Here is a 12,862-nt window from a genome sequence, read left to right on the forward strand (position 1 = left end):
ATCATTAGCAAATCTCAATATGTGTATCTTTTCTTCTTTGATAATTAGTTCAGTATCAAATTTTTTCCTTTAATTCCTATACTGTTTATTCTATGTACAAGTTGAAAGTACTAAAACTCAAAGGAGACAGAATACATCTTTGTTTCACTTTTTTGAGTCACCGTTTGGCTTTTCTTTATCTATTATAATTGCTACCTAATCCTTGAACAGAGATTGTAAGTAATTCTTGTTTGCCTATATTTGTCTTAGTACGACCACTCATCCCCAACCATAGACGATGTTTACAAAATCAAGGGTATGGCCATACTATAACATCTTGCTCAAAAACTATAATTTGTGCTCGATGAGCTAATGAAAGTCACAATGATACTAGCTTCCAGGGAAAAATATGCTGACTGTGGTGGATCACGTTCAGCTTGCTCACAAGATTGTTCCACTTTTAAAGAAAAGACAATTCTCAAAATCTGTATGAGCAGAAGCTATTTTTTCTGGCCATAAGAAGAGAATATAAAAAGACACTGAACTCTCGTAACCTCGTTAAACCAGACATCTCTTTTGTCGCCGCGACAAAGACACGCCCCTACAATGTACTCATACATAATCAACAGTGAGGATCCTGCAATCAGCTAAAAAAAACTTGTTCAGATGTTATTTGATAAACTTGCTTCGCTCTCAGCCACTGTTTCAGAGATGACTGGGAAGAGCATGAAGTCAATAGTTGCAACCAGTTAATGCAGTTAGTGGGATCCCTTCAAAGGTTCCTGCCCCCAAGGTTTTGTCTTTATGGCCAGTTGTCAATGGAACTGGCAGTAAACCATCTAATAAGCTCCTTGTTAAGGGAGCCACAAAAATACTCTGGAAATATCCTCTCAGATGCCCCATTTTTCAAAATCTCGCCCAACATTCCCACATACACTGGAGGATATGGTTGACGAACCACCCAACCCAAGGGCATCAAAGTTTATTGAAATTAAAAATTCTAAAAAGAAAATCTGGATCAACTATAATTAATTTTACAAATATCTGTACATCAATATGCACATCTATAACTATATTTATTTATTTATGAACATTATCGAATGGAACTTTCAAGGCCTTCAGTCACATTGAAGATGTTAAGAGTATTAATGCAAGCAAAAGAACCTTTAATAATATGCTTCCAAGAAACACACATCCTGTGACAAGATGCAGTTACACTCACGGGCTATTTCTATGAGAGATACAATTGTCTCATAGACACCACAGAAAGTGGTGGGGTTGCTATCTTCATACAGGATGAGGTGTCAGCTACAAGAATACCACTAGCTACCTTCATTCCTGCTGTCCCATAAAATCTCTTACCTTTCAAATTATATATCTGCGATTAGTTATCTCTCACTGAGCTCCGAATTTGATGCACTAGATATATCAAATTTCCTCAACCAAATTCCATTCCCGTCATTAATAGCAAGAGATTTTAATGGTCAACAAATTCAGGGCTCATCAATCTGTTCCCCTTGAGGAAATATGATAAACAATATAATAAGACTTGGATCTCTGCCTACTAAATGATGGATCATGCACGTATATGCCATCATTGTTTGGTATATTGTCTAACACTAACCTCTCTTTTTGCTCACAGAGTTTATTACCTTGTCTTAACTGGTCTGTTTGTGGCGACTTTTACAGCCGTGACCACAGGCCAATTGTTATTGCTTTTTGGTTGACTGCGTGAAGAACGAAAGACCACAGAGATAGGATTGTTTGTTGAAACGGAAAATTGGAATGGTTACCAAAAAGACTTCTCATCACAGTATGATGATGTTACTAAAGCCCAAGATCAAGTTACCTCTTTAATCTCCAAAATACATGTAGATACATTCCACAAACTTATAGAAACCTTAGACGTCCCTCCGTTCCTTGGTAGAATGATGATTGCAAAAGTGATTAGGAAACAACAGCAGCCACTGCATAAATTTAACTGCAGACCTACAAACATCTGATCTTGTACCAGAATTTGTACAGGCAATTTCAATTCTAAAAATGTGATGTAGGGAGGCAATACCACTGATGCAAGGGGAAGGTACCTTGAGGAGGAAGTGATGGCCAGGTTGGGCCTCACTTGCCTCAATGATGGTGAGTTTCCAACTTTGGTTCATCTGCTTGAGGACTGCGTTGGTGTATTGTTTCCTAGGAGGCTGAAGGAGGCATATGAGTTACGCTACAATGGAATTGCATGGTGCTGCGATTAAAATCAGCAAGAAGAAAAGCCCAGGCATGTACACAATGGATCGAATTAGAATGATACCGTTGGATGTGCATCTTTTGTTAAAATGATAGAACCTGTATGTTTAGACTACCTAGTTATTACAAGTGTCTTTACTGCTGAACTGTATGCAATGAATACGGCTGTGAATATTATTAATCCAAAATACCGCCATATTCTAATTTGTAGCAACTCTTGCAGTGACTTCAAGTTTTAGAAGATCTGTAATCTAGGCGTCCTACCATCACCGAAATTTATAACGCAATCGCTGAGTTGAACCATCGCAATACCCAAGTAAGTTTTTGCTAAATCCCTAGCCACGTGGGAATTCCGGATAATGAATATGCAGATTCCGCTGCTAAAGACACATATAGTTAACGGCCTTTCACCACTCATGTTATTATTGCCTATTTCATTAATTCTGTAAAAGACACTCTTTGAGAAAAGTGGCAAAGGTAACTCGATTACCATAGTAGGTTATAAACTCAGACACATCAAGAATACTGTGCTACCATAGGACTCTTCATGAAGAAAACATTGCCGAGAGAAAGTGGTCCTTTGCTGATTGCGGTTAGGTCATACCAGAGCTACCAACAGGTACCTGATGTCATCAGAAAAAGCACCCCTCTGTATAGGAAGTAACTGCTGCTTGACTGTGCGCCATATCCTTGAGGATTGCATATGTTATGCAGCTTTACGTTGTAAATTTAAATTGCCAAGGAATATTTGCCAAATCTTGGACAACAATAAGAAGGTTTTAGATCGGGTGTTGTTATTTCTTCAGAGTATCAATATTATTCATAATATTTAATATTGTTTTGCCACGTGAAACCAAGAGTCAATTTTGGATTTTATTTTTTTACCGGTGTTGTATATTTTATTCTAGGGATTACTTTTTGTAATTAATTTAGTGTAACCTTACCTCTTTAACCTTTTTGTTATCCGAGAAGGGGCCTTTTACACTCCTCTCAGACTTCGTTAAATTTTATTTATGTCTATTTAAAGGTTATATTTTTTTATGTTTGCCGACTGTGATATTAATTTTAAGAGATATTTTAGTAATAGTTTAGCTGAGCTATTAGTTATACATTTTTGTTTTATTTTAATATTTTTGTGCTTAGTCTAGTTATAGTTTTCTTTTTATATTATGGTTGTTCCAAGAGAGGCAAAAGCGTTTTTTGCCCTCCAAAAACATCTCATTCAACATTATTAAATGCTCTCTCCAGACCTTCAGATAGGAACAGTATGCTATATATATGATATATGGCATTACAACATATTTATATGTGGCATATAAGATATATGTTCATTGTAGATGGCCTATTTGAAATAGTGTTACTGAATGATACAAATCAGATGTGTTGATTGAAAATGAAATCAAGTGCTCTTAAGACAAGCAGGATAGGAAAGGAGGTTGTGACAAAATCTAGTAAAAAAAGACGATTGGTGGGTAATACATTAAGACATCCAAGTTTACTATTTGGTAATAGATATATATGAAGAGGATGGAGAACACTGCAATAATGTTTTAAGTAAAATATATTAGTACATAACAGAAAAGAATCAAGTAAAGCATCAAACCAGTAAAATAAAATGTTGACACTTGTATTTGACTTCATGCAAGTTATTTATTTTGTTCACAGTTCATTACCAAAAAATTACTACCAATTATATGTGCACAAATTACATACTATATTAAGTAAATGAAATAGATAAGAATTATGTAAAAGACACACTGTAACAGCAGGTACAATCTAATCAAGAGATCAAATTTTTAACTGACATGACTGCACAAATTACACATAATTTAAGTACAAAATGTTTAGTTTGAAAGAACAAATGCAAATATAAAACAGAAGCTTAAAAATTTAGTATTTTGCTAAAAACCGATACTTCAGCAAGTACACTGATATAATTAAGGAAGGAGCATAAGTTTCTGTTGATATTAAAAACTGGTTCTTCAATTAATATACAAGGGTACAAGAACAAACACTAAATAAAAACACACATGAATTATATATAATTCACAATTATTCAACTGAAGTACTTTTTTTATTTTTTTCCTGTTTAGCCTCTGGGAATCACAGTCAGTATTACTTCAGAGGATGAATGAGGATAATATGTATGAGTGTAAGTGAAGTGTAGTCTTGTACAGTCTCAGGTCAACCATTTCTGAGATGTGTGGTTAATTGAAACCCAACCACCAAAGAACACTGGTATCTGTGATCTAGTATTCAAATTCGTATAAAAGTAACTGCCTTTACTAGGATTTGAAAGTTGTAACTATTGACTTCAAAATCAGCTGATCTGCAAAGACACGTTCACCACTAGACCAACCTGGTGGTTCAACCAAAGTACTTATATAATACTTTACATACACACAAACAAACATAAAGAAAGAGAGAGAAAGTGTCTAAATAACACAATAAACAAATTCACACCAATGTAAACAGAAACTATAGAGAGCAAGAAAAAAATAAAATAAGATACAATTACAGAATCAAAAGAAGATAAAGCTTTTTTACTGTAAAAATAAACAATGGAAATATTGACATTTATTTATATTAATAAAAAGATTTTCAAATTTTCTCTTTTACTTATAAGGCTCAGTCAATAGATATGCTGAATGATGAACAAGTTCAATTCCTTGACATACACATCAAATGGTGATATGCTCTGAGGTAGTTTTCTTGCACCATGTCCATTATCATTATCTTCTACTTCCAGAAAAACTTTTGTGTTCTTGTTAACTCTTGTTTTCTTTTAGACCACCTATAATGTTCAATACTTTCTGGCCTCTCTTTTTCCTGTTTCTACACTGTTTTAAATTTCTTGTTTCATTATTTTCAATTTTTTATAATGCATCCCAGCCTTTCATGTTCAGAATTATTCTGATTAAGCTTCTATTCTCAATCATTCTCTAAACTAGGTCTTCATTTTTAACTCTGTCCAATTATCCTAATTCAACCTCGTCTATGAACATTACTTTACAAAACTCTTCCGTTATCTTATTACATAATTTTGTTTAATTTTTCTATTAATTCTTACTTTTGTCATTTCCAAAATTTAATTTTTCCGCTTCAAATGTTTTGTTAACATTATACTTAAGTATCTGTACTCTTTTAATAGTACAATTCTTCCTACTTTTTATATGAATATTTATTGGGTTATTTATTGCCTCCATCTCCCAATTATTTTTGTAATGGAGAATATCCCCATAACATTTATTTTCATTTCTTATTCTGTAATAATATCTTTAGTTTTAAAATCATCTGTTGAAAATAATGTGCTTCATCTCCCAGAAATACTTTGTTATCTGCAAACCATGCATAATTTATTTTCCTTCCTCCTACAATGATCGTTCTTCCTCTTGAAGGGGATTTTTTATCATACCTTCAGCAAACATAAAAAATAAGATTGGGGATAAGCAACATCTTTGCCTAATCCCTCTTCATACATTAAACCATTTATATTGCGCATCTCCCATTTTCAAAAACAATTTCTGATTAAGGTAAGTTTTAATTAATCTTCTACCTCTCCAATCCACTTTCTTGGCTTTTTAATTTTTCTATCTGACAATGGAAAGCTTTTAATATATCTGTAAACACATTTATTTGTTTATTTATTTAATCTTCTCTCACCAATTTTTCTTATTAGCCCAACTTCATCCCATGTTTCTTCCCTTTCTAAACCTACATTGTTCTTCTCTAAACTTTGCTCCCTTTTCTGCTTAGTCTTCTGTTCAAAATTCTCAAAATAATCTTTATGAATGCTAATTAAGCCAAGTATCCTATGATTTTAGCATTTTAATGCACTATGCTTTTTGGGGTTTGGAATTTTTAAGGAATCTTCTGAACACAATCCATCATTGAATAGTGATATCGCTTAACCTTCTGCAATCATACTTCAATAAGACACTTGTCTTATTGACACCCACAACTTTTCTGTTCTTCATATCTTTTACTGTTTTAAAACTTCCAGTTTTAAAATTTGTCATCTCATTCATTTTGTGGTAATGTTTTATAAGTAGATCACTGAGCTTTCTTTAGCCTAGAATAGTTGTTTCATAAATCCATTCCAACTTTTAATCTCTCTGATTACATTTTTCCACCTTTACCATAAATTTGATCAATGCCTGCACTATTTTACCATTTATCCCATGTTACTGTATTTTTTTTTTTTACATTAATTGTAAACTAATAAAAAAAAATAAAACCTTTATAAATAAAACCTGATTTGTCCCTTTCTTTCTAAATCTTCCATATCTAACCGTTAAACGGCAGCAAGCCATTTCTCCCTTGCGTTTGTTAACTTTTCTTAATTCAAGAATTAATTTTCTACATATTTTCTTATTTTATTCACAATGTCATTTTTTCATGTCTTCATTTTTTTTTTTAATAATCTCATTAATAATCTACCTCTTACCTCAATGAAGCCAACTGTTTGTTCCACTGATGTTTTTTACCTTTCATATTCACCTAAGATTCATTTCCATTGCTGCCTTCTGTATTTTTGTGCTTCTATATTTCAATGCTTGAGATAACTTCTCATTTATTATCTCTTTTGAAATCCTTTTTTTCAAATTCCATTTACTTATTTTATTTTTTACTTCCTTTATATCTCTGAACACTATTTCTATTTCCAATATTTGATATACAATCATTATTGTCAGCTGTTGGCATTCCATTTATCTTTTTTTCTTATTAATCTTTCTTCTGTGATTACATAGTCATCCTTTAGCATTTTCCTAGCTTATACTCTTCTTTTATGGTTTTTTAGTCGAGCAATTGTTATGAATTGTGATTCCTATACTACTTCCTTTTTTATTTCCTGACTAACACATTATAACATCATTGCTGTTAACCTCACCTTTTCCTTCAGTCTCACTTACAAAGTTCCAACTTACACATATTACCAATCAGATTACATTCATTCTTTTTATTTTCATTTCTCTTTTTAAATTTTTTCTCTTTCTTCTTACTTAGTTGCTTACAGAAGTTTAGAAGTGTCCTTATAATTTATTTGGTAATTTGCATATTCTTTTCCATTATGTTTTATTTACTGATCAATGTACACATACACTTTTAAATTTTCTACATATAAATAAAAAAAAGCCATCTTAATATAACCAAACAGATATGCAGGTACAGAAAATTACATACAATTATCTACTAGAGAAGCAAACACCAAATCTCAAATATAGTTTTTACTACATATTAACCATACTCCTTAAGTTTAATAGAAAAAAACTCAAAATAATAACTTACCTGGAATTACAATATTACAACAATAGTCAAATGTTTTTTAAATTTGGATATAGTAGGAATTAGTGAGGTTCGGTGGGAAGAGGAAGGCGACTTTTGGTCAGAGGATTTTAGAGTAATTAACTCAGCGTCAAATAATGGGCAGGCAGGAGTAGGTTTCGTGATGAACAAGAAGATAGGGAGGAGAGTGGAGTATTTCAAGACGCATAGCGATAGAATCATTGTAATAAGGATAAAATCAAAACCTAAACAGACAACGATTGTTAACGTCTATATGCCTACAAGCGCCCATGATGATGATGAGGTAGAGTGTGTATACGAAGAGATTGATGAAGCAATTAAACACGTAAAAGGAGATGAAAATTTAATAATAGTTGGAGATTAGAATGCAAGCATTGGAAAAGGCAAAGAAGGAAATATAGTGGGTGAATACGGGCTGGGCAAAAGGAATGAAAGAGGGGACCGACTTATAGAGTTTTGCACGACGTATAATTTAGTAATTGTCAACACCCAATTTAAAAATCATAATAGAAGAATATACACTTGGAAAAAGCCAGGCAATACTGCAAGGTATCAGATAGATTATATCATGGTTAAGTAAAGATTTAGAAATCAACTCGTTGACTGCAAAACTTACCCTGGAGCAGACATTGATAACGACCATAATTTGGTGATAATGAAATGTAGATTGGGGTTTAAAAACCTGAAAAAAAAGTGTCAGATGAATCGGTGGAATTTAGAGAAGCTTGAGGAAGAGGAGGTAAAGAAGATTTTTGAGGAGGACATCGCAAGAGGTCTGAGTAAAAAAGATAAGGTAGAAAATGTAGAAGAAGAATGGGAGAATGTTAAAAAGGAAATTCTTAAATCAGCAGAAGCAAACATAGGCGGAATAAAGAGAACTGGTAGAAAACCTTGGGTTTCAGACGATATATTGCAGCTGATGGATGAACGTAGAAAATATAAGAATGCTAGTGATGAAGAAAGTAAAAGGAACTATCGGCAATTAAGAAATGCTATAAACAGGAAGTGCAAACTGGCGAAAGAAGAGTGGATTAAAGAAAAGTGTTCAGAAGTGGAAAGAGAAATGAACATTGGTAAAATAGACGGAGCATACAGGAAAGTTAAGGAAAATTTTGGGGTACATAAATTAAAATCTAATAATGTGTTAAACAAAGATGGTACATCAATATATAATACGAAAGGTAAAGTCGATAGATGGGTGGAATATATTGAAGAGTTATACGGAGGAAATGAATTAGAAAATGATGTTATAGAGGAAGAAGAGGAAGTTGAGGAGGACGAAATGGGAGAAACAATACTGAGATCTGAATTTAAGAGAGCATTAAAAGATTTAAATGGCAGAAAGGCTCCTGGAATAGACAGAATACCTGTAGAATTACTGCGCAGTGCAGGTGAGGAAGCGATTGATAGATTATACAAACTGGTGTGTAATATTTATGAAAAAGGGGAATTTCCGTCAGACTTCAAAAAAAGTGTTATAGTACTGATACCAAAGAAAGCAGGGGCAGATAAATGTGAAGAATACAGAACAATTAGTTTAACTAGTCATGCATCAAAAGTCTTAACTAGAATTCTATACAGAAGAATTGAGAGCAGAGTGGAGGAAGTGTTAGGAGAAGACCAATTTGGTTTCAGGAAAAGTATAGGGACAAGGGAAGCAATTTTAGGCCTCAGATTAATAGTAGAGGGAAGATTAAAGAAAAACAAACCAACATACTTGGCGTTTATAGACCTAGAAAAGGCATTCGATAACGTAGACTGGAATAAAATGTTCAGCATTTTAAAAAAATTAGAGTTCAAATACAGAGATAGAAGAACAATTGCTAACATGTACAGGAACCAAACAGCAACAGTAAAAATTGAAGAACATAAGAAAGAAGCCGTAATAAGAAAGGGAGTCTGACAAGGATGTTCCCTATCTCCGTTACTTTTTAATCTTTACATGGAACTAGCAGTTAATGATGTTAAAGAACAATTTAGATTCGGAGTAACAGTACAAGGTGAAAAGAAAAAGATGCTACGATTTGCTGATGATATAGTAATTCTAGCTGAGAGTAAAAAGGATTTAGAGAAACAATGAACAGCATGGATGAAGTCCTACGCAAGAACTACCGCATGAAAATAAACAAGAACAAAACGAAAGTAATGAAATGTAGTAGAAATAACGAAGATGGACCACTGAATGTGAAAATAGGAGGAGAAAAGATGGAGGTAGAAGAATTTTGTTATTTGTTAAGTAGAATTACTAAAACTGGACGATGCAGGAGCGATATAAAATGCCGAATAGCACAAGCTAAACGAGCCTTCAGTAGGAAATATAATTTGTTTACATCAAAAATTAATTTAAATGTCAGGAAAAGATTTTTGAAAGTGTATGTTTGGAGTGTCGCTTTATATGGAAGTGAAACTTGGACAATCTGAGTATCTGAGAAGAAAAGATTAGAAGCTTTTGAAATGTGGTGCTATAGGAGAATGTTAAAAATCAGATGGGTGGATAAAGTGACAAATGAAGAGGTATTGCGGCAAATAGATGAAGAAAGAAGCATTTGGAAAAATATAGTTAAAAGAAGAGACAGATATATATAGGCTACATACTAAGGCATCCTGGAATAGTCGCTTTAATGTTGGAGGGACAGGTAGAGGGGAAAAATTGTGTAGGCAGGCCACGTTTGGAATATGTAAAACAAATTGTTAGGGATGTAGGATGTAGAGGGTATACTGAAATGAAGCACTAGATAGGGTATGAAGCACTAGGATAGGGGACTAGCACTCGATAGGGAATCTTGGAGAGCTGCATCAAACCAGTCAAATGACTGAAGACAAAAAAAAAGTCAAATGTTAGAAAGCTACACTGGGAAGCAGCGTTTCTCAATCTTTCAGTATTTGAGACCCAATTTTAATCATAATTTTCATCGCCCCCCCCCCCCTCTCATACAATAAGAATGTTTTTTGAGTGTTCTGACACTAAAGCTCCACTACAACCTTAATTTCAAATCTTAAAAATTACCAAAAATAAGTAACTTTATTGATATTTCGCAACACTGTTCTGCGGCATTGACAAAATCAGAATCAATGCCTCTCTATTGCTCTCTGTCTTATATCCACCATATCGGGCATTCTCGCGGCTTCACGAAAAGTTCCGATTTGTCTTGAACATTCTGGAGCTTTTGTGATCGTCTGCACAAATATGTATAAATGCTGCACCTTGTTCAATTGCAGCCAGTCTCAGTCAAGTCAATCCTTCTACCAGTATCAAATCTATTGTGAATATGTATGTTATAATTTGCATGTTAATTGCAATTCATGGTATTAAATATTCACGGCAGTAGATTTATACAGAATCATGCATAAATTTTTAATTGGGTGTAAGCGAGCATTAGATGATAGTGGAGCATCAGCAAGTGCACAGATGAATGTGGTTTCAAAAATAAAATCAATAATACATCAATTTTTGGTTTACCAGTTCTGAAGTAAATGAAGAAGAAAGGACCCTTACTATCATTTGCTCAAAAATTTTGGCAGCAGACAGCTTGAAACCTAATACACTTAAACGACATTTGGAAATGCTTTACAGTGAATACATTAACAAACGCAGAGAATTCTTTAAATTAAAATCATATGAAAAAGCAAACTTTTTTTTAAAAAAAAAAACTTTCTGAATGAAAAAGCTTTACTTGCCTCTTACAAAGTTTCACATAAAATAGTTGGATGTAAAAATACTCACACCATTGATGAAGAGCTTATTTTGCCAACTGCAATTGAGATTGTAGAAAATATGTTTGGAGTAAATTTTGACAAATATCTGCAGTCCACCTCTATCAAATGATTCTGTTGCCATAGAATAAGTGATGTAGCTGAAGATGTACAGTATCAGCTTTTTGAGAAGTTATGTGACAAATTGTTTTCAATTCAGCTTGATGAGGCAATAAATAGGAATAAAGATAGGATGCCTATGTTCCATTTTGTGATGGTACGTCAGCAGTTGAAGAACTACTTGGTTGATGTATTCAAAAAATTTAATACCTTGAATCTTTAACTCCAAGGAGCAAATACACATATGTTGGATATGAGTGATAAAGTTAATGCTTTTTGTAGAAAATTTGGAAATGTAGAGCGGAAATTTAAAGCAAAAAACCTGTACAAATGTGAATGAATGTGTCAAAACTTACAGGGCTGAAGAACAACATGTAAAAATTGTTTTTGTAATCATTGAAAATCATTTAGTCATGCCGACAAAGAATTTTAATTAGTATTTTCTTGCCGCCAACAAGTTGGTAGTAAGTTACTAGTGAGTTATGGATCAATTTCAAAATACCCTCGAAGGGCTCTCAACTGCCAAAGAAGAAATCTTCATAGACTTCACGACAGCTGGTAAAATCAAAACACAATTTAGTAATAAATCGCTCTTTAAATTTTGGGCAGGGGTGAATGATAAGTTTTCTGCACTGAAAACAAGAGAATTTTATATACTATTACTATTTTCAACTTCCTACCTTTAAGAAACTAGATTTTCTGCAATGGCTGCTTTGAAGACAAAATATAGATATCAACTAAATATAGAAAAAGAACTCAAGAGTGTCTATTTCTAATATTAAACCTTCCTTAGAAAAACATTGCTCTGCAAGACAGGCCCATGGGAATCACTAATAATTGTTAAAATTATTTTTATTAAAGTATTGATAAATTAATTATTAAATACATTCTGCAGTAGACACAATCCTATTTATAAGTGTACGAGGTGTGATAAAAAAATACGGTGAATGAATTTTTATAGTGGCAACTGCCGACGCTACATCCATATGCTGTAATTTGGAGGGTTTACATTTACAAAAAACATTATTAAATTTATAACATTAACCTCTGCACTTTGAAAGTAATATTAAAAGCAAAATATCGATCATTTAATACATAATTAGGGAAACAGTGTAGTTAAGAAAGCAAAAGAATGTTCATAATAAGTGGAATTGTTTACACAAATTCAACAGAATGTAAGAGGGTTTACTTTTCACAAACGAAAATAAATTCATCAATCAAGAAAAGGGAACCACATTATAGGTTAGTACGCATGTTTTACCTTGAATAATAATCTTCCAGGAGCTCATATTTAACTTGAGCATTAGGCCGTTGCATAGACATGTTTAAAATTTCTATTATAATTACAAAAAAGTTAATGACAAAATTTTAATCACTGGTAAACAAAAATACTTCATAAAGCATAATCAGCTCAATACTTAAAAATGTCATTATAATACATTTCTACCAACATACAAAATATAATGAAGTTTTAAGAAAGAAAAAAATACAATGACATGTTTTAGGTTGTTTCAAAATA

At 32.9% G+C, this 12,862-nt stretch overlaps 1 protein-coding gene across 2 annotated transcripts in view; it reads right to left on the reverse strand.

The window, feature by feature from the left end:
- Window positions 1–12,774, reverse strand: part of LOC142325118 (chitinase-3-like protein 2) — a 70,005-nt gene extending 57,231 nt beyond the window's left edge. Inside the window, exon 1 of one of the 2 annotated variants that reach the window (XM_075366483.1) lies at window positions 11,255–11,403. In XM_075366483.1, coding sequence (XP_075222598.1) covers window positions 11,255–11,259 — 5 coding nt within the window. In that variant the 5' untranslated portion in view covers window positions 11,260–11,403. Of the gene's footprint in view, window positions 1–11,254; window positions 11,404–12,604 lie in introns of those variants that run through there. The other variant, XM_075366475.1, reaches the window with a different exon arrangement.
- Window positions 12,775–12,862: the final 88 nt, after the last annotated feature.

The sequence above is a fragment of the Lycorma delicatula genome, chromosome 1, assembly GCF_047948215.1.
Source record: "Lycorma delicatula isolate Av1 chromosome 1, ASM4794821v1, whole genome shotgun sequence".
Taxonomy (NCBI): Eukaryota; Metazoa; Arthropoda; class Insecta; order Hemiptera; family Fulgoridae; genus Lycorma; species Lycorma delicatula.